The following is a 20,871-nucleotide window of genomic DNA, read 5'->3' as shown; positions in this document are numbered from 1 at the left end:
TCTGTCCGCGTGCATCATAGTATAGTTTAGCACATGCTCTACTCCTGTCCGCTCTTTCGCACTTTACAATCCTCTCTTCCTAATTCATCCTATCGTTTCTGCCCGCCATGCGCTTTCTTCTAACTTCCGCTGCGCTTGCAGTGTCTTGCGAAGCCTTCTCTCTTCCCTGGCATGCACGCGCAACGGACCCATCTCTCCCCGCGCTTTCCCTGTCGAACTATGACACTCCAAAGTATGCGCGACCACTTACACTTGATGAAGCGTTGTCCGGTGCGAACGCTTCTGTCACCACCATCAAACCCGAGGAGCTCCTAGATGCCAAGAACCGGCTTCCAGCGCTTGTCCTGCCCGTCAATATGACAGAGCCAGACAAGATACACGATTTGATAGACGATTTGAGCAACCTTGGGAAGAGGCAGAGCACTTGTTCCAATGTCCGTACTCGCGTGGAGTGGGATTCGGCATCGGATGGTGATCGACAAGGCTACGTCGACGCCATCAAGTGCTTGATGAGCAGGCCTCCTTCTGGGCAGTTCCCAGTCTCGAAGAGCCGCTATGACGATCTCGTTGGTCTTCATCAGACTCTGACTCCCAACGTGCATGGCAACGCAAAGTTCCTGCTCTGGCACAGGTACTACACATGGACGTTTGAGTCCCTCCTTCGTGACGAGTGTGGCTTGAGTGGACCACTGCTTTGGTTTGACGAAACGCGCTATGCGGGTAACTTTGCGGCGTCATCTATCTTCAGCTCACGTTGGTTTGGAGGCGTCAACATTGGCGGTAACTGTGTGACGGATGGAGTGAGTATCTACCCCGTCCAACAACTTAACATTGATAAAGGTGCTGACTTCTCATCAGCAATTCGCCAACCTGGCTCTGGTCTACGGTCCGGGAACTGGCAACACGCCCCACTGCCTGGCCCGTAACAACGATGATTCGAAAACCATCAACACCGGAAATGCGATCGTAGATGCCTGCAACAGCCGCTCTGATTACGCTGACATGGCTGCATGGTAAGCTAGAGTGTAGCAAACTTTCTTAACCGACCTAACAAAACGACAGTGCCGAAGGTGGTGCCCACGCATGGGGACACAACGGTATTGGAGCTGTCATGCAGGACGTTTTCGCATCCCCCGGTGACCCCGTTTTCTTCCTTGTAAGTCTACCCGTGCCGCATGTGTTGAAATACGACTGAAGAAAGAACAGCACCACGGCTTCATTGACCGCAACTTCCGCATCTGGCAGAACAACGGAGGCAATGCACGCATCTCCAGCGTCGATGGCACCGATGCCGCCGGCAATCGTTTGACGCTCAACACCAACATCAATGTCTATGGCTTCCGCCCTGATGTTCGCATCGGTGACGTTCTGGATACGAAGAGCTCGACGCTGTGCTACAAATACAACTACTAATCGCGTCTCTTGAGCAGTGAGCTCCTACTTCTTGTACATATTTTACTACGACTTTTGAGCCATGAGACCGGTATGAACGCTAGGGCATGATGCATCAACTTCATTCCTTTCGGGTTTTGTGGCGCTACTTGCCGAACCTCAAGCGGTGTGTTTGGTTCTACAGCACTGAGTGAAGGCTCTTTCAGCCTTTAGCGATGACACATGATGTTGCATATCAGCACGAAGGCGTCTTCATCTGCAGTCCACCATCCTTATCAATACTATACAAGTTGAACCCCCATTTGCCACAAAGTCTACGTCGTGCTTCGGGTATCTTCCTTTACGCTGCAATCAGCTCGGAACTCGACCTAATACAAGCTAGCGCAGACGATGTGCACTTGAGCTTCGTCAATGTCTGAACAACACAGCCCGAATACCAACAAACAATATGCCTGTCCTCATGCCCCTACATTGAACATTATAAGAGACCCTAAGCTCATGACCTAGCGGACGTCCGCGAAGCTCTGCAACGTCCTCTAATACTGAGCTTTCTCGAGGCTATATGCTTGTTTCGTCTCATACGTTGTCTCTAACGATAAGTTCTTAGCTATGTGAGCTAACTTATAGTCAGCTTATGTTAATAAAGAAGTTAACTTAACGAACCTTTGTCTTTGAAGGATATGCAGCTACTATAGCATAAGCCAAGATGGAGTAAAGTACCATCATAGATCCTATGGCATAGTATGCGAACTGGTCGTATATCTCAGGTAGGACCAGGACCCACATTCCGAATGGGGCGAATGTCCAAATTGTGCCGATGATATTCAGAAAACAGAAGACGAGTGAAAGGCCTTCTCTTGACCCTCTCCGCAGGTACTCATGCATGGGGCCCACAGCAGCAACGACGTTCGTCAAGCCAAACCATTGCATGACACACTCATCGCCCATGAGGATGATGCCCAAGACGACAATGCCATACATGGCTAAGACGTTTGCAACAGTGTAGAAAAGGACTGAAGACAGCGGCGGGTCCGGACCAAAGAATGATGAGAAAGTTCTCTTCCTATCTTCCTTGATAGTCTTATAGATGCACCAAATCTCTAGCAGAGACCATACAAAAAGTCCCTTGGACATTCCTGCTAGATACCAATGGTTGTCGTACTGAGGCGCGGCTTGACCAAGAAGGTAGCACCAAACAGAATCGTGAGCGAGAAAGAAGGTATGCATCCAGAATGGCATAGGGCCTTTTCCCTCAGTAAGCGTTTTCCGGACACACATAAAGTATGTAAGGAACCCAACAGCCGAAGAAACTGTGGAGGCCAGAAGTAGGGGCTTGTTCTCAAACGTAAACTCCTCAACAATACGTTGGTAGTAGTTGATAGACATGGTGCTTCGAAAAAAGATGTTTCAGGTGGTGGACATTACACAATATGCAGGCCACTGTTTATAAACAAATATCTGAATGACTATAGGTCTTAAGAAGTCGGATCCGGGATGTTCTAACAGCCGAGCTGGATCGGGCCGCTAGATAACTTTTGTTTCAGATTAATCTGATATGCACGTTTGTGTCATAGATTTGGAAAACACCGGTACCACCATAACCATTCGATCGGCCAAGAGTACAGGCCAGCATGCAGGATTACTAAACAGTGCATATATATACGGATCACCAGTAAAGGACTGTCACGATGTTCCAACGCTCACAATTCAACTCCTCTCATGCCATGCCCCTAATCTACCTATATAAGGTCAATACTATCACAAATAGCACCGCTTTCATTTTGTACACAATTGCCTATATAATGTCCCTCACGAGCACGTAGGGGAGTCAATCGCTTTTGCCAAGACCTTGTTAATATACCCGTACCCTACTAATGCCACTGTAAAAATACAACTTAGACGCATTGAAAAAGAATTATGTATAGCTTGCACTTTGAGCTGTCAAGCAAGATGCAAGAATATCCCAACAACGCGCTACACCCCACCAAGTTGCTCCTCGAGAGCTTTCCTCTTAGTACGGACACACATTCTGCCCAGTTGGGACAAGACTGTAACAAAAATGATGACTCTATCAGTGCTCCGCATCTGCGCTTAACAGTTTACGCCAGTATATTAAAAGCAGACCTTGAGAGTATATTCGAAGCGCCGTTTACTGGGGAGGTTGATCATGATGGGTCGGGTACCATCAATTTGGATTCGCTCGAGGAAGAGGAAGAGCAATTTGAAGGTCTGTCGTACACGATGCCAAATTACCATGGGCTATCAGGAAAACTAAGATTGGAGGATCTCGTCACTGATTGGGCTGATATACCGCGAAGACTGCGACGATCTGAAGACCAGGGCTTCTAAACGCCAGCCATCACCTTGAGGAAGGTCTTGACTTTGATCGACATCCATGTTTAGAGTTGATATCAACATGAAAAGTAGCTCGTGGTTTGATTCTAGCGATGCAAATACCAGAGGATTATACTTGCAGTGCGACTTCGACATCCCTAGCACAGACCTTTGGCCGGCATGTTGAATCAAGTCCAAAGGAAACGAAAACAGCAAGTTCTTGCTCCTTAGGTACCCGTCTGCTCCAGTGCTTGTAGCCCGCTTGCTTTGTAATGCGAGCATAGCTTTTGGTGTCGAATTACAAATTGTATAAATCAGAGTAAATACAAGTGCATCAATTGGAGCATTGCAATATCTTGCTATCCTCGGTCTGCAAACTCAGCCTAGACTGAAAAAGCTGTAAATGAACTCCGGGCCACGTCCTAGAAGAGAGCGTTGTTTGCACACGTGAATACGTTGAGAGGATCGTCGGGATCCTGCACCCTCGCGCTGAGGTCCGATATGGATGTATATAGACCGAATACGGTGAGAAAGGCAGAAGCTGTAACTCGTCAATTCGGAACAGCATAGATACAACCATCTTGAAGTGCTTACCGAAGATCATGAACCAATTAAACAATGCAAGAGATGTCTTCTTCCAGTTGATGAATTGTTGACCCCAATTCAGAAAGATCCATTGTGCATTAGCCATGCCAAACGTGAACTGTAAATTGGGATGTAAGCAATGTGCTCCCCAAGGAACTGCGACGATGACTTACCCATGTAACGAATAATGCAGAAGAAATGCCTAATATGCTACCAAAAGCAGGGATTGCGTTGGCAAGTACGAAAGCTACAACCCAGAACAAAGTACCAAGGCCGAGCCAGACGCCCCAGGTCAGGGGCGTATTATCAGTCAGTCGGTGCCTGGTCTTTATCATCTTGTCCATTACCACGTTGTACATATATTTTATTCCGGTGTGACCGAAAACTAGTCCAGAACCTAGTAAAGTTGGGAACAGAATTCCGTAGGCGGCTTTACTGGCGATACCAGGTGCAGATCCCAGGGCAGGTGATACTACATACTGACCGGCAAGGTGATAGACTACACATGCTGTGATGACGTACATCGGTACACCAATGGCATTAAGCCAGATGATAGCCGGAGTGTAGTCCTTGCTCCTGCGCACAGACTATAATTAGCACACACACTTCTAATCTTTGAGAAAGTAGATGAACTTACGGGTTCCGCATCTCACACATCACAGTAATGAAGGCTTGATTACCTGCATACGCAAAGGCTACGTTAAGTACGGACTCGAACTGTTGATTCATGGTTGCTCCTGGGTTGGGACCAAGACGCATTTGCAAGGGCTGATTGGTCGGCTCACCCCAATAACCACTGCCGCCATTAGCGACAGCTTCGTAATCGGGGCCATTCACAGCCAGAGCAATGACCACGATCAGAACAGCGGTGACTAGATAAATTCAGCACTCAGTCTGATAACATACTTGAGGGGACTTACAGATGCTGATAGTAGCTGGAATGCCAAACCATCCGGCGAAGTTCAACGATCGTGGCATGCAAAGCAGCCAGCACATAATCATTGGGATGCCAATGAAACCCACTGTGCATAAGGCATGCTCGGTCATAGTGTTGAGTGCGATGGAAAGTGTAACATTGGCGCTGGCACAGATCAAACATAGGTTCAGCACGTGTGCCACACCAACGAGGATCTCCAAGGGCTTTCCGCCCATGATTCTAGCGACGTCTACAACGTCCCTGATGGAAGGGTAACGACGGTAAAATTGGATCAGGATGTAAGCCGTGTAAGTCGCAAGCACACCCATAGTGATGACTACATCGGTCAGTATCGACGTCAGCATCTATCTTGATAACTCAGACGTACTGGTGATGATCCCAGGGATGAGGCCGATCGATAGTGTGCAACATTGCAGGTAGACTCAGGATACCAATTCCGACCTGGTTTGTGAAGAAGATCAACTAAATTGGTGAGTTGGTGTTACTGAACGGATTGAATGATCATACAGCAGTCTGTGGAGTGTCAGATAATGCCTGCTGTAGAACAGAAGCTACCTACTCGAACCATGCCCAGCTTCTTTCCGCCATATGGGTCGTGGACCTCTCCGGTCTGGTTATCGTAGGCGCCAGAATGTCCTGGCTCACTCCGTTCCTTTCTGTCCGCAAGTGCCTGGCCTTTCTCTGAACCCCGTGGATAGTCATTGGAGCTGCCGAAAGAACCCTCTTCCGGTTGTGGCATGTGCTGATCCATCAAGTAGAGGCAGAAATATAGAGTGTATATTGACACAGTTCAGTGATAACGAAACTTAGTGAAGAGGAGGAAAGACTCTTATATGATGACGGGCCGTGCGGTGCTCATTATTGGAAACCTAGCAATTCAGTGAGGGCCAACACAGCTAAGCAGCGTATCACTCAGGCGTTTGGTTGGCGACATCATCTTTCGTTACTATCTGCTCGGCGCCACTGCTTGGGGCATGGCCTCGCATAGTCGCGTGAGACGCATCATCGGAAAGGTCAACAGCTGCAAGCATTGTATCCGACACATAAGTAGGCACGTGGTAGGTCATCCGCGAGATACTTCTTGCCTTTCACACAATCTTGACTAAAATGCCGACAGTACCGACTGAAAGCGCACCGCCTAGGTTGCGGGAACCCATCGGGCGTTGCAGGACAAGCCAGTTCGCGCGTGTGGCTGAGCCGCTCAAGCAGATCAGGCAGGTACCAAGTATCAGGACACTGGATACGCTTATTGAGACATCTCATTGACCGTGCGGTGAGGTTCAGTTGTCATATCCAAGCTGGGTATGTCGTCTGCCAATGTTGCCAAGGTGCTTCGATGTGGCTGAACGTTCCGACTTCCGCACCCAGGAGACTAAGTCTTATTTTGGGTTAGCGTGTGCATGGTCGAACACCCACGCAAGGTCAACTCTCCCCAGTGCAACGATGTCTATTTATGGGAAAGACACTTGCGCCCACCTTGATTACAAAGTGAATTTCAACGAGCATATCAAGAGACCCCCCAGAACTCACAACAAAAACGACATATCTTTTCTTCGGCACTGATCCCAGCAACATGGCTTTCCAGAAAATGTTAATGCCTCCGTTGATCGTTGGTACACATAAAGATGTTCAGTCCAAGCTTCTGACACTCTACGCAGCCCAATGCTGGAGGGAAGCACTTGCAAATAATACCAACTCCAGCAAGTGCATCAATGCCCTCAGAATGTGATATGATAATGATACCCAGCGTTTGGGTACCCTAGATCTTGGCCATTCTGTAGAAGTGCATAGGTCATCACGCCACCGTGGACACAGAAGCTCTCCACTACAATTGACATCCTCAGGCTGTAGTCTGAAGTAATTGACTGGACTAGATACTTTGTGAAAATCAGTAAAAAGACGTATGAGGACATCTGTGACATCGCAGGGGCCTAGCTACATGATCGAGTTAAGTTTGATGAGGATGTACCGAATTAGATCGCCTCTAACAATGGCGTAACCATTGAGGAGTTGCGTACAACGCCTGGAGGTCTGAGATGTGAGGCCGCTTCCAAGGGCCTCAAGGTAATTTTTGTTAGCCACCAAACGTTCAACGATCCTTCAAATTTGCCTTCCATGAGCAATATGCTTACTTGCAAGGATATAAGCTTCAGGTATTACTGAGAACTCGGCAGCTACAAGCAAGTTTCCTAGCCACCTTATGCAACCTTCTATTGCAACGTGTAACGTAGGAAATCGATGCTTATGTCTGAGCATGCACTTTTGTTGTTGCCCAATTTTCAGGTGACAACGACATCTTAGTAACGGGGCCCGGTATATAACAAACGCGTATAGTATCTTGTTGATCTTCACCACCAACAGTTATTTGAGCTTCGATCTCCCAGATGTTGCTCGATGTTTTTGACTGCCAAGGGTGAGGCCTACGTGCTGATAGTATTGACGTGAGAGTTTGCACAGCACCATCTCTGGACTTTCCAGTGAGATGCGAGTCGATTAAGGAGCATTGGTAACACGCTTGCCCCGGCACAACAGCGGAAATCTCGGGCCTTCTGTTCGTCCGTATATGTACAGCCTTGATCCGTGCTGACTGTTCGGCCGCCGGGAAGTACGGGATCCGAACATCCGAACCCCGCAATATCGTCACCTTGGCTTTATGTGATTTGAGCCCGCCAGGCTGAGCAAGCATTCATGCCCGCTCCATTGGATAAGGTACGCAGATCCAAACACAACGTAAACATAGCAACAACTGCATTAAATTACTGTTACATCTTAAGAAGCTGTATATAAAACTAATAAGGATATGTTATTTCTATCTCCTATTAGATTTTAAAGTAATAATATTAATGTTGGGTTAATGTTATTGCTGTTAGCTTGTGTTTTATTCTCAGGTTGAGAACTGCTTACCTGAACCAACTGAGCGGACACAAATTGTTGCCTACCCTAACGAGCCCATCCACCATGCTGATCAATCACATCTCGTATAACCCTTTTTAAAGTGTCTGGTTTCCGAGTACTTGAGGTCACTGATTTGACATCTGTTCCCAGCGATTTATTGCAATATGAGCCTACCATTGTCTCATCATGGGCCGTCCTTCTTTGTTTCTCACGGCACCGGCCCGTTCCCTTTACTGGGTGGCGATGAGCAACGCCCCTTTTTGGACACTTTAAAACGGAATAGACATGTGATTGAAGGCGTCAAAGCAATCATCCTTTTCTCTGCACATTGGGAAACGGACGAGCCTCACATCAGTGGAGGAACCAAGCCTGGACTTTATTACGATTATGAAGCGCAAAGGAAGATGCTACCACCCGCCGCGTTTGAGTTCCAATACGACGCACCCGGTGATCCAAATTTGGCTCGAGTCATTGCTACGGAACTGGCTAAACATGGATTCAAGCCGCAGATTGACTACGAGCGTGGATTTGACCACGCTGTTTACGTGCCTATGACGGTGTTAAGACCCGAGGCGGATATCCCAATCGTGCAAATGTCAATCTTGAAATCTACGACTGAGCGTGAAGCTACGGAGCGCAATTTAGCGCTCGGTCAGGCCATGCGCTGTTTTCGCGACGATGGTTACGCCATCCTGGGAAGTGGGGGCTCATATCACGACTTCAATGCGATAGCTGGAGCATTTTTCAAGCTTCCTTCCGACCCTCGTGCTACCGTCCAACTAGATACCGGTGCATACGAGTTCGAGGATTGGCTAGCAGATCAGGCGTCTATCAGTGACGTGTCGCAGAGGTGCGAGGCCCTCGCTCGCTGGAGAAACGTACTGGACAGCTGGATTGCGCATACCGAGGGGAGCTCAGATCATTTGATGCCGTTTATGGTTACCGCTGGGGCAGGAGGTGAAAGCAAGGGGAGGAGAATTGATTATTGCGAGGTTGTTGGGGCACCGATGGGTTTCTATCTGTGGTAGTAGAACATACTCCAGTGGAAATACTAAGCCTAGAGGATTCAATTGTGTACAAATCAGGAAGGCAGAAACTAACTCTCGCCCTTCAGATGGTCCTACACTTAGGAACAAGAGCATAAGGCAAGATATGGCCTTCGTATGCTATCTGACTAGGTGTTAGCACTATCGAAAAACAAAATATGGGGTGTTAGTCAAGGATAGCTTATACTTACTCATGCCTCAGTTGAATATTTTTAAGTATAGGGGAAAATGATCTACATAGTAGAATTATTCAAACAGGGGACCGGTAAAAGATTATGGTTGTTGTAACGAAAGATGAAATCTCTAGCAAAGACGCCAGAACGAAATTTGGCCACTGATGACCTATGGAAAATTCCCCAATGATGCAATTTTTCACTGCTGCAACGAAAGCAGCTGCAACTATGTCTACTAATACTTCTGACTGTGAGCATGTTAGTAGGTGTACTTGAGTATTGGATCTACTAGACATTGTTGAATCACTCGCTTACTATTGCGATTCATCATTACGAACAGCGGCAGCTGGAATAAAGCCGCAATAGGCTATTAGCAAGAAATGATACTCTTGCTGGAAAAGTCCAGCATCAGAAGCCGATATACGCCGTCCATCCTCTTTGCACGGACCCTGGAGCTCTTCATCTGCTTTGTTTCAAACTTTAGCGCTGGCCAAATTCAGCAGAACTGGGTTATCAGAGGCGATGGTCCGGATTATGAGCACCAAGCTTGGTATATCACAGCTCTTTTGTTATCATGTCCTATCTGAATGTAGGCCTGCACGAAATTTCCGTTCGATGAACCTGAACAGGACATTAAGCCAACCGGATCGTCCCTCAAAGTTTGTGATAGTCTGTGTGTAACCGAGAGAGAATAGAAATAATGTGCAATTTTCTACAGTCTAGACCAAATTGTAATTGCATGATCTTATTCCCCGTGAATGTATATTTGTCAGCCGGCGGAACGATTTACTCACATTTGATTCCACTAGGGATCTCGTTCCCGCGGCACCCTTCAAACCGATGATATCATCTTGTTGTAGACTCTTGTCATCAGCAATTCGGGCTAGGCAGTCAGTAGTGTGAGAGCAGCTGTCCAACCGAATTAAATTTGATACTGGCGCTTTTCTCGGAACCATCAATCCATGAACAAAAATTTGATAATAGAAATTTTGCAGTAAGATCAAGATCGATGGTTGCGATAGGTGATAATCTAATGTTTCAAGCCAGGACATGCACCGCTGGCTACATTCCTAGCTCCATTTGGAGACCCGAGACTCTGCTTGGCAGTCGATCTGAGCCTGTTGAGTGATGGCGGTTCAAGCTTTGTATAGTATGAGAAAGTGACGCACCATCTCCTCAGCCACTAATAAACTTGCTAGGTAATACTATCCCTACTTAAGACCTAGTTAAATTCTGCCGAAGACCAGGCACACTAACCTCTGTAGCCACCCCACTCTCATCAAGACTGATGACCATCTCATCCACTGATAGACCACCATATAGCCACGCTCCATGACTGAACCAAGTATAGCAAGCATCCTCAAAGATACCCGTACTGTTCATATCGGAAATGCCCTGGAACGCCACCCGCCAACGATTTTCCGCCCCAATGGGATAGATCCTGACGTCTGCATCGACCGCATTCAACGCAGCAGAACCAAAGAACTCGACCCACGCATCTGACACAGGTTTGCCACCAGTAGTCCAGCTCTTTACCTTCAGACCGGGACCATCGTCGACCACGAGTTCAATCGCCGATTCGCTACTACCATAGCGACCCGCATAGTTTTCCCTAACCTGCTCCCGTCCCACGGTGTCATAATGCGGGACAGAGTAGCGCACAAGATGGTCGAGCAGGGCTCGAAGCGCCGGGTCGTCGCCCACACCAGCCACGTTGACGGTGTAGCCGAGCTGGTACTCCGGGATGATGGCTACGTAGGCGTTGTAGTATCCTTGTCCGCCGGGCATGGTGTATATATCGACGGGTCTCTCGCCTGAATCGAGGCCAAGGCTTGTGGGACGCAAGACAGTCCAGGGCATGCCGACAGCTTCGCCTTTAGAAGAGGAGGTGAAGGAGGCGGGCTTCAACCATTTGGCCATGTCGGCGCTCGAGAGTAGCTCGTTATTGAGGAGGCCGCGAACAAAGCGGACGAGGTCTTTGGGTGTTGAGAACATGCCGGCAGTCCTGTGGGCATAGGTGAATTAGCACGGATGCTCGGTTTCAATCGGGAGTAGAGAGCAATAGAGTGTGACTAGACTGCTAGGATCTGAGTTGACTCACCCGTTGAATTCCCCGATGTCCTGAGTACCGAAGTGATCGACCTCTCCGGGTATGACCATGAGCGATGCATCCTGACTGTCTAGGCCAGTTGCAGAGCTCAAACTTAGAGGGCTCGCGATGCTGTTTGCGATAACGTCTCGGAGTGATTTGCCTGTGAAGGACTCGATAGCGTAGCCAAGAATGATAAAAGCATAGTTTGAGTATGCGGGAGTACGACCGACGGGCCATACATAGTTGCTGACGAGCACTCCTTCGAGAAAGTCTGGGATCGGCTTCAGTAAGGGTGGACAGCAGCACGCGCTCAAGAAATGCTTACCCGCTCGAGTAGCACATAGGCCAAATTCTATGGAATTGCAAGTAGGGAAGCCTTCAGGGACGGTAGCGTTTTCCGGCAAGCCGAGTTCGCCCTGTAGAAAATTAGGAGGTCCCCGAAGAGAGGTGTCGAAGGCGTAGCCTGAGTGTGAAGAGTCAGCTGTGGTCTTCTTGGATCATTATCCTTCAGCTATAGCCTTACCATCGCGCGGAGCGCCAGACAGATGGCTAGCCAACATTCGAAAAGTCGTGTTCTCGAAGTTCCTCAAGCTTTTAAGCTGCGGTACATGTTTGGAAACAAGATCGTCTATATCCAGTCCTTCCTGGAGCAGCGCAGAAAGGACGGTAAACAGTTTCGTCACTGAAAAGATGCGGTAGACTGTGTTGCAATTGACCTCGCTGACGCCGACTGTGGTGTTGACGTTTGGTGCAGTCCAATGGTATTCAAAAACTGTATTTTCAGTCGTGGTTATCGAGACCGAGTAAGAGGTAGATGACGTGTTGAAGAGGATGGCTTCGCTGTTCAATCGGTCCAGTGCCGCCTTCAGTGGCTCAGGATCGAATGGGGGAGCGATGGAGAGGTCGGGAAGTGGTAGGAGTGGAATGCCAGCTGGAGGACAATACTCCCTAGCTACGGCAAGGCTCGCGCACGCGAGTGCCGTCGTTGATAGTAGATACTGTTTCATGTTGCGGTCGAGAACAACGAATAAGATAGATACTCTTTTGATGTGAGAAATGTATGGAACTGGGAGTGGAAGGTAATGAGGGTTCAGTAGTTGCTACCACAGAGCTTACGTTGAGCTTATATACTATGCTCATACTGTGGCTAGGTAGAACTAGTCAAGTACACGGCTGAATGATATCTCAGCCGCGATCACAGACACTCGCCTTGCCAATGTCGATGCTTGGACTGTACCTTGCGATCTCGTTGTTCCGTGTCTTGGCTAACTGGTGACTGACAAAAAGGGTCCCAAGGTCACGATTACCTCCCATAGCAGTATAGTTGTTCCTAACGCTACGCACGTAAGTGCATAACCAAGAGATCCATGTGGAGAGGTGGCTTAGCTTGCCAAACTCTTCGATCATCGACCACAATCTTGTCTAGCAGGGCGGGATGTGTCAGTGCGAGCGGTACAAGCGATACCGCCAACACTACGGTCGCGCGTGAATTCAGTGCAAAGTAACAACCGCATGTGGCTGCTGCACGCAAGACACGAAGGCTTAGTCTTCCCATCGACCGTACAGCCTAGTGGGCCTTCGGCTTTACAGTCTGCAGGGCGCCTGCGTCATTTTCAGACCATAGTGAAGTACGCAAGTCGAGAGACATGGTTACGGCGCTGCTGATGTACCGCGAAAGTTCGCGTTCGGATAGATGGCATGGCGCACAACTTCCTGATACTTAGAAGTATGTGCTTTCTCGCAAAGCAAGTTGCCAAAGGCAGCAGTTGTTTACGTAGTAGCGAGACCATGTCGTCGGTCTTGGCCACGGCGTTGCCACACTGGTTCAGCGGCAATAGCCGCCGCATTCGAAGTGCTGGTGAGTCGTAGGAAGTGGCAAGCCAGCATCTGTGTCCAATTGTACTGCGATACACCCGGATGTTGTCGTTTCATCTCTATGCCAAGGTCTCTGCACCAATAACATGTCCAGCAGTATCGGTGCGCGAGTTACAAATGTAGCTAGCGCGGTTGGACCGACGTTAGTGCTGATCGCCGCACGCTAAGATGTGGGCGCAGAATCAGCCTGAAGTGGTTAGTGTATTCCTGATCTGTCGAGCTCGTGGCTGGAGGTGTCCATCGATCTGTGCATCTACCTGCATGCGCACAAGATGCCATTGTAGTGCTTCCACAATGCCGCTTAGGCACACATAACGGCGGAAGAACTAAATCGCCTTCAATCCCCAACACGGAGCATTGTGCGCAGCCGACACTTCTTAGAGCAAGGGATGCTGGCAGACCCTAACATGTAGAACATGCAAAAGAAGAAAGGTAGGGACAAGCCGTCTGCCTCTTTGCGTAAGTGAGAGAAGGGCGAAGAGATGGTATAGTATGATGATTCAGCAGAGCTATGATTTGTACAAGGAAATCGAGTGGGTAGTCTCAAATCAAGCAATCACTCGATTAGCTACATAAATAAAACAGCACGGCATCTGTAGTCTGTGCTTATGCCAAGCTCGTCAGCAGTGGTTAAATTAGAAGACCAAGAGAATCAGGCTCGGACGCAGTTTTAACAAGACGTGCTTGGGACTAGACAGTTATCCTTAGTTTTTCGACCTGAACGGGTAGGTTTAGGGCTAGATTGTTACGTTCTCAACACGGACGCTGGATTCATATCTCCCCTGCTTACTGCCTCCGTGGTCTCTCTTAGCTCTCTGTGGCTATCGACCTTTGTTCCCTCCTAGTCGCCAGGAACGTTTCTATTTACCAGATCTATCGTATATTTCTGGATGAGGACGGTATCGTTTATGTGCCTAAGAAACCCTCCTGTGTGAGGTATCAGACTGGATATCGTGGGAACGTGCGGGAGAGAACCTTACGCCAACAAGAACACCTTTTTAAATCTGCGAAGATGATATAAACAGATCGCGGTGCGTTGAGGTCCCTTCAAAAAAAGGGGTGGCGTAGTAGATAGTTCTACTCATCCTTTTTGTCATGAGTACTTGATGAAGGCGATTCCCTATGCAGGCAAATCCACATGCATAACACACCACTGATGATGACAAATACTGTTACAATTTCTCAGTTTGCTCAAGCACAGCGTACTTTTTAGCTCAATATAATAGTACGCGCTTATAAGATCTCAGGCGGACTTAAGACTGCTACAGGAGGGCGCAGCTGCCTCTGTGCTCACGAGAGCGCTGCTCATGGTTATCACAGGACCTGAACTATCTCCAACCCAGCCTCTAGCTACCCATTAACCAATCTGAGCTTAGAGAGCGCATCGATAAGACTCTGGCTTCGTGGAGTCCCTATGTTTGGACACAAGACGTGTCTGCATTGGATAAGGGCACAGAAACCTCTCGTACTTCCTTCCAGCCGTATCATTGAACTCAATGGGAAGTGTCTCAGGGACAATACCATTCTCAACCCAGTCAACCAGCGCGCGGAATGTCGCCGTTGGTTGCCCTCCCGAGCCACCGGAGCAATGACCTAGTCCCGGGACTTCAAAGTAGCGGAAGAAATCTCCGACTTTGGGATCTAGGTTCATCACACGACGGTAGTAGTCGCTTGTTCCTTTGCTTGGAATGAGCCCATCAGCCTGTGTGAGTTAGCTTTGGCTACAAAGAGCAACTCAGACGCCGAAGGTAAAGGCGGAAAACCCGGCATTGTTCATAGACTTACCAAGCCATGGTACGTGATAATCTTTCCACCAACATTACGGTAGTTGGACAGGTCTGGATCTGCAGTTCCAATGATGGATTCATACTGCTGCACAGAGGCCCGGAACAGACGCGCGTATTCATCAATCGAACTGATCAGTGTATAGTTCCACTGAGGATCTTTTTGAATGTGAAACTTCAACCAGGCCTCTCCAAGTCCAGTGGGTGCTCCGGAACAGGTACCATTCGTATTACATGACGTTGATGCATAACCCAGATCAGAAGTGGTACCCGCTGGGGCGTCAGATCCCGTCAGCCGAGCTTGGTAGTCAACGCCGTGCCAAAGAAACCGACCATCTGAGTCTCGAGGGCCAGTCCATGTAGCGTTCGCAATGGCTGCGGCTGCTTTGCTTATGGTGACGTTCTTACCAGTTGAGGTACAATTGAGCGTGCTGCCAACCATCGAGAAAGGATTGAAGGAGCATTTATCAGGGTCGCTGAGCAAACCATCAGCGACACCGTCGAGAAGATCGCAAAAGGCAACGGCAGAGTCGGTGAGGGCGTTCATTTCGCATCCAGGGGGAAATTGCCCGGTTGTTTCCATCAACACTTGTGCCCAAGAAGCGGCAGGAATGAATTGAGCCCAATTGAATGCTGGAGCTGCGGCAGCAATGCCGTCATAAGCCTCTGGATAGCGTTGCGCGAGCATAAACCCCTGTCGGCCTCCCTGTGAGCAACCACTCCAGTACGAATACTGGGCCGGCTGCCCGTAAAAAGATTTGATGATGTCCTTGGCGATGAGAGACTAGGGATCGTGATGTGTTAGCACAGAGCCTGCTTTGCTGAGAGCACAGTCGAGCGTGATCTCCACGAACAAACATACCTGATCGTTCAATGACACAGAAGCAAGGTTCTGCAGGGCATACAGATTCACGTTACCAGGGCTATTGAGAGCCCAGGAATCGGGAACGTAGTTTAGTCCTAGGCCCGCGTCCGTCGACGATGTCACATAGCCCTCTCCCAAGGCTCCAGCCATTGCTGTGTACGACAAGGGGAACCGCCCAGCAACGTAACCTCCGCCCCCCACCGCTTGGAGCCGCCCATTCCATTCTTTCAACGGGAGCCATGTCTCAACGTTAATGGTGTCATTCTGACCTTTGTGCGTGTACGTAACAGTTACGTTGCAGTAGTCAACATTACGCACGGATATGGAGGGGTGGTTATAATAGAGCTGGTCTGATACTTCGCGAGTGAAGTTTTGCACCAACGTGGCAGTAAGGCCCAGAACCTGGGCCCCGAATACGATGGGATTTGGGATGGAGCTGGCGTTGCACGCCGAGGATGGGACATTGATCGACTGCATCTCAGTGCAAAGGGTGGAGGGACGATGGGTCAGAGTAAAGAGGATGGAAGGGGAAGGGAACAGTGCTACAGGGTACCACAAACACACTGGCAAAGACCGGTATCTATATTAGAGAACGCAGCTACCACAACATCGTTCTTCTTGCCCCTAAAGGAGACATATAGGCTGAACCTAGAGATTAAGCAGTCTTATCGCTGCTAGGGACGCCCACACCTACGCGTCCGCAACTGCCAAGTGTGGGCGTCCCCAACGGCGACGGAGCGGTGTGCACATGTAACGAGTCAAGGACAAGATTTGAGGGAGCTTCCGTAAGGGCATTTAGCAGATCTTACGTGATCGTATCTGAAGAGGGGACCTGCTTCTTGCGGGCGAAAGTATGGTCAAAGGTCCGCACGGTTTACACGCATGACTGATTGGCTATGTATCGATTAGAGATTGCACCATCATCTCATTTGGCCACTCAAGCCACTCCTTCCAAAATGAGCCCAAGAAAGTCGAGATCTCCTTGATCAGTATCTGACCTACGTTTCCGACAAGCCACATGTGACGTCGACGATGGAGAAGTACTGCGTAATGGCAAAGGATCACAAGCGCTTCTGGTCTACGCATCAGCAGGAGATCAGCGAAACCACCGGACAGAAGGACAGGCCATGCCCAGATCAAACCAGAAGGTTGTCCATGTGTGGGCAGCTCTCCGGGAACGGGCTCTGTTTGGTATACGAGTATCAGCTGAGATACGGCCTCACGACAGGCCGAAGCGGGTGTTGAGCTCATGTCCGAATTTTCCAGTAAAGCATGCAAGTGATCGCTCACGATCACAGCTTGTTCATGCTTTGATGACGATGCATCATTTAGGGAACGTTCGGCACGACTGAGGATGGAAGAGATGCTAGAGTGTTTCAGAAACTGCCAGGATTGTGCTGTAATGGCGCGGACTCCACGGTGTAAGTTGATATACGTGACAAATCGGTCCAGAATTCCACTGGTGCCGGCCTCTAGAGCCGCAGTGACTTCGGCCAGCGCATGCAAGCCAAGAAAGCTCGAGAAAATCAGCATAGGAGCACAAGTTTCCATTGTGACCTCGAGATGCGAATCGTTGAACAGGCACACTGCCTGTGTCTGTAGAGTCTTAGCTTCTTCACGATGTCGTTTTGACTCTCCTGCATGGGTATGACCCATGTGCATGGCGGATAATGCTAGCAATTGGTGTACGACATATGGCTCAGAGAGAGCAACGGGCATGAGGAATCGAGCATGCTCGCGATCGATGGAGTTCGTTTCATCCAGGCTTGGCACTGTCTCGAAAACAAAGTGACTAAACAATTCGATATGGCGCATGTTGAGCGGCGCATCCGAAGAACCGTATTCAGCCGTACCCGATGGAGTAGGATAGAAGGCCGAGGCTGTAGACAGTGACGGTGTCGGCACCTGAGATACGAGACCGTCGGATGGCGTTGCACTCAGTGCCGCCGTATCACTCGGTTCCGTAACCGTATCGGAAGTCGTGCTCGGCGATCGGCAGGCAACCCTACGAAATGGACTTTGATAAATGCAGACTCGGGATTCGTTCAAGCACTTGGTGCATGCGGGCTGGGTCTCGTCACACTGGATGGAAAATGATGGCTTAGTAAGTCACGTCGATAGAATACAACAGATGATGTCCTGAATCAGGCTACATACCTTGATATGGCGTCGCTTACACTCATTACAGCCATGTCTTGACTTTTTGTGCGACCTGCGCAACGGTTTGTATGAAGACATAGCGGGACGTGATTGAACAATGGTATTGGCGTGACGATGATCAAGATGACAGAAGGCAAGCCTAGACACGCAGGACAGAATACGAAAAAGTGGCGAAGAAGGGATGGGCTGCAATATGCAAATACAGCAATATATACGGATACGCTTACGAAGGTGGCTCTAAACTAGACGCTAAATTAACTTGGTGGGGGCTCGCTAAAAGTCCATCATGGATATGCGGGTACGTCATCCCTGCGACACTAGCTGCAAGGTGGTTAGCTTGCCGCCTCGGAGATTTCAACAAAGATCAGCCGTCCGTATTGTATTGTAAGCCAGCAGGTGGCGGGTATGCATCGGGTAGACCCTGACACAATGGAGAACTTGAGACGAATTACAACCAGGTAGTAATCTCTTTAGACCCACTGACTGCTGTTTGCTCGCTTCAATCAATCCTCACATATTCTTGCCGCTTGCGAGCTTGCGGCGAAAGACACGAGTTTATACGATAGCACGCAAGAATACGCTTGAGCCGTTCTGTTGAGCCAGCGACATGATGGATTTATGTAGAGGCAACGTTTCCTTCGTCTTTATGGACATGAATCTACCTTCACTCGCTCTGCTTCGATGTCCCGGATGCACTTTATACAGAACTACTACCTTTTCGCAGTCGCCGTTGCGATAGCCTTCAGCCCTACGATACATGCCATATTCTTGAATCGTACCTTCGAAGATGTGTGCACTACCTTTGCATCGGAGCTACATGTTCCCAATGTAAAGGTACAATTCAGCCAGTATCTCCCAAAGGGCTACAACCTATCTGTACCAGATTTTGTAAGTTCTCATGCTGATTCAACTCTTTGCGTTCGTCTGACTTTTCCAGCCCCAATCATGCATCGAGGCACAAGGCTCGTCTCCTTATCAAGTCATTCGCGCCGACGTATGCCGTATCGCCATGCTTGTGAACACTTCCGACACTAGCAGCATGACTCTAGAAGCCTGGTTGCCGTCCAACTGGACTGGCAGGTTTCTCAGTGGAGGCAACGGTGGTCTTTCCGGCTGTGTACAGTATGTGGACTTGTCTTATGGATCCTCTTCGGGGTTTGCAACTGTCAGCGGTAATAATGGTCACAATGGTTCGTCCGCAGAGCCCTTCTTCCAGCAGCCCGATGTTTTGGAGGATTACGTCTATCGCGCTATTTACACTGGAAGTGTGGTAGGAAAGAAAGTTACAACGACATTTTATGGAGAGAATATCCACAAGTCTTACTTCATGGGCTGCTCAGGTGGAGGTAGACAAGGATTTAAGCTGGCTCAGTCCTTTCCTGACGTTTTCGACGGCATTGTTGCTGCCGCTCCGGCTCTCGACTTCGTCAATTTAATCAACTGGGGAGGCTACCTCAGTACCTTGGCTGGTTTTGAGACCAACTCTTCGACATTCATTACGGAATCCCTGTGGCAAATTATTCATGAGGAGGTGCTGAATCAATGTGATGCTTTGGACGGTGCGGTCGATGGGTATGAGTTTACTATTTTCCACTTATCCGCACATCTCACTGACTGCTCTGCCCCTAGAATCATCGAAGACACAGATCTGTGCCATCCTCAATTTGAGCCTTTGATATGTTCAGAAGGCACGAGCGACAGTACGGTATGCCTTAGCGGTGCACAGGCAGCAACGGTACGTGCTCTGTACGAGCCCCTCTACGGTGTGGATGGGGCCCTTTTGTATCCACGCCTGCAACCAGGCACCGAGACAACGACCTACAGCACATACTTCTCGGGAGAACCATCCATGCTTGCCTCTGAATGGTTCAAATACGTTGTGTATGATCCTTCATTCGACCCAAAGACTCTGACTCGCGAAGACTTCGCCGTGGCACTTTCTCAAAACCCGTACAATATCAGCACGTTCGACGCTGACCTTTCGGTTTTCCAAAACCGAGGTGGAAATCTCCTGACATTCCATGGCATGGAAGATAACATCATTTCTTCGGAGATCAGTACCCTCTATTACCATCGCTTGGCGGAGACAATGTCGCTAGCACCTTCTTCACTTGACTCCTTCTATCGCTACTTCCGTGTCAGTGGGATGGGTCACTGCGCTCTAGGAAACGGTGCGTATGGATTAGGGATGTACTCTTTTGGAGCCATTGACAATGCCCTTGACCAAGATCCGGACGACAATGTATTAGCCCGCATTGTGGCTTGGGTGGAGCGAGGAGAGGCCCCTGAATACATTCGAGGAACAAGCAACACAAAACCCTTGTACAAGCGAAAGCATTGCAAGTATCCGAAACGGAACGTTTATATTGGCCCAGGTGACCATACGGACGAGAATGCTTGGGTGTGTCAGTAGAAAACAATAGTTGTCAGCTCCCTGGGCCGACACATGGGTTAGCTATAGGTATCAGGGCCTAGTATATATACTTGAGACACTCCACCCTGTTCCTACATGGCAACGAACGGTCTACAGTCTACCAATACAACCTGTAGCCACCCAACTAATTCTGTTTAAAGACATTCGTGCAATACCGTCCTCTTCACTCTTCTCATAGTTCACTGGTTCTAACAGTAATGAGTAATTCATTTAGGCAATGAAACAGGTGATGTTTAGCTAATGTAGAGAAATTGTAGATCGAAACTCGGTCTTTAGTCTCCTATTAACCTTGTGGTAGA

At 48.9% G+C, this 20,871-nt stretch overlaps 8 protein-coding genes across 8 annotated transcripts; 3 read left to right on the top strand and 5 right to left on the bottom strand.

Annotated features, from left to right (window-relative positions):
* Window positions 1-30: 30 nt before the first annotated feature.
* C7974DRAFT_428910 (uncharacterized protein) lies at window positions 31-1,413 on the top strand (the record flags this gene model as incomplete). Its single annotated transcript, XM_046144620.1, has 4 exons — window positions 31-800; window positions 859-1,013; window positions 1,063-1,156; window positions 1,207-1,413. Exons 1-4 carry the CDS (start codon window positions 108-110, stop codon window positions 1,411-1,413), a joined length of 1,149 nt encoding a protein of 382 aa, XP_045991270.1. The 5' UTR covers window positions 31-107.
* Window positions 1,414-1,905: 492 nt separating this feature from the next.
* On the bottom strand, window positions 1,906-2,797 carry C7974DRAFT_77492 (uncharacterized protein). The gene is made up of 2 exons (XM_046147253.1): window positions 2,056-2,797; window positions 1,906-2,008 (listed from the first exon to the last, which is right to left on the bottom strand). Exons 1-2 carry the CDS (start codon window positions 2,776-2,778, stop codon window positions 2,000-2,002), a joined length of 732 nt encoding a protein of 243 aa, XP_045991269.1. The 5' UTR covers window positions 2,779-2,797; the 3' UTR covers window positions 1,906-1,999.
* Window positions 2,798-4,148: 1,351 nt separating this feature from the next.
* C7974DRAFT_418351 (transmembrane amino acid transporter protein-domain-containing protein) lies at window positions 4,149-5,987 on the bottom strand (the record flags this gene model as incomplete). The annotated part of the gene is made up of 8 exons (XM_046144152.1): window positions 4,149-4,267; window positions 4,321-4,429; window positions 4,485-4,887; window positions 4,949-5,183; window positions 5,232-5,564; window positions 5,680-5,710; window positions 5,756-5,761; window positions 5,808-5,987. 8 exons carry the CDS (start codon window positions 5,985-5,987, stop codon window positions 4,149-4,151), a joined length of 1,416 nt encoding a protein of 471 aa, XP_045991268.1.
* Window positions 5,988-8,072: 2,085 nt separating this feature from the next.
* On the top strand, window positions 8,073-9,411 carry C7974DRAFT_405493 (catalytic LigB subunit of putative aromatic ring-opening dioxygenase). The gene has a single exon (XM_046143049.1). It carries the CDS (start codon window positions 8,308-8,310, stop codon window positions 9,169-9,171), a length of 864 nt encoding a protein of 287 aa, XP_045991267.1. The 5' UTR covers window positions 8,073-8,307; the 3' UTR covers window positions 9,172-9,411.
* Window positions 9,412-10,577: 1,166 nt separating this feature from the next.
* C7974DRAFT_445034 (beta-lactamase family protein) lies at window positions 10,578-12,461 on the bottom strand (the record flags this gene model as incomplete). Its single annotated transcript, XM_046145537.1, has 4 exons — window positions 10,578-11,367; window positions 11,464-11,725; window positions 11,780-11,917; window positions 11,978-12,461. 4 exons carry the CDS (start codon window positions 12,459-12,461, stop codon window positions 10,578-10,580), a joined length of 1,674 nt encoding a protein of 557 aa, XP_045991266.1.
* Window positions 12,462-14,701: 2,240 nt separating this feature from the next.
* C7974DRAFT_322898 (Tannase/feruloyl esterase) lies at window positions 14,702-16,455 on the bottom strand (the record flags this gene model as incomplete). The annotated part of the gene is made up of 3 exons (XM_046138873.1): window positions 14,702-15,031; window positions 15,115-15,897; window positions 15,976-16,455. 3 exons carry the CDS (start codon window positions 16,453-16,455, stop codon window positions 14,702-14,704), a joined length of 1,593 nt encoding a protein of 530 aa, XP_045991265.1.
* Window positions 16,456-16,608: 153 nt separating this feature from the next.
* Window positions 16,609-18,354, bottom strand: C7974DRAFT_345921 (uncharacterized protein). Its single transcript, XM_046139367.1, has 2 exons — window positions 18,136-18,354; window positions 16,609-18,060 (listed from the first exon to the last, which is right to left on the bottom strand). Exons 1-2 carry the CDS (start codon window positions 18,214-18,216, stop codon window positions 16,873-16,875), a joined length of 1,269 nt encoding a protein of 422 aa, XP_045991264.1. The 5' UTR covers window positions 18,217-18,354; the 3' UTR covers window positions 16,609-16,872.
* Window positions 18,355-18,566: 212 nt separating this feature from the next.
* On the top strand, window positions 18,567-20,551 carry C7974DRAFT_369073 (ferulic acid esterase; the record flags this gene model as incomplete). The annotated part of the gene is made up of 3 exons (XM_046139930.1): window positions 18,567-19,026; window positions 19,076-19,710; window positions 19,768-20,551. The coding sequence occupies exons 1-3, from the start codon at window positions 18,820-18,822 to the stop codon at window positions 20,549-20,551; spliced, it is 1,626 nt and encodes a 541-aa protein (XP_045991263.1). The 5' UTR covers window positions 18,567-18,819.
* Between the last annotated feature and the right edge of the window lie 320 nt (window positions 20,552-20,871).

This window comes from Boeremia exigua (assembly GCF_020726555.1).
Source record: "Boeremia exigua strain MPI-SDFR-AT-0100 chromosome Unknown C7974scaffold_15, whole genome shotgun sequence".
Lineage (NCBI taxonomy): Eukaryota > Fungi > Ascomycota > Dothideomycetes > Pleosporales > Didymellaceae > Boeremia > Boeremia exigua.
Note: the sequence above shows the minus strand (reverse complement) of the source record. Positions and strands in the feature narration are given on the sequence as shown.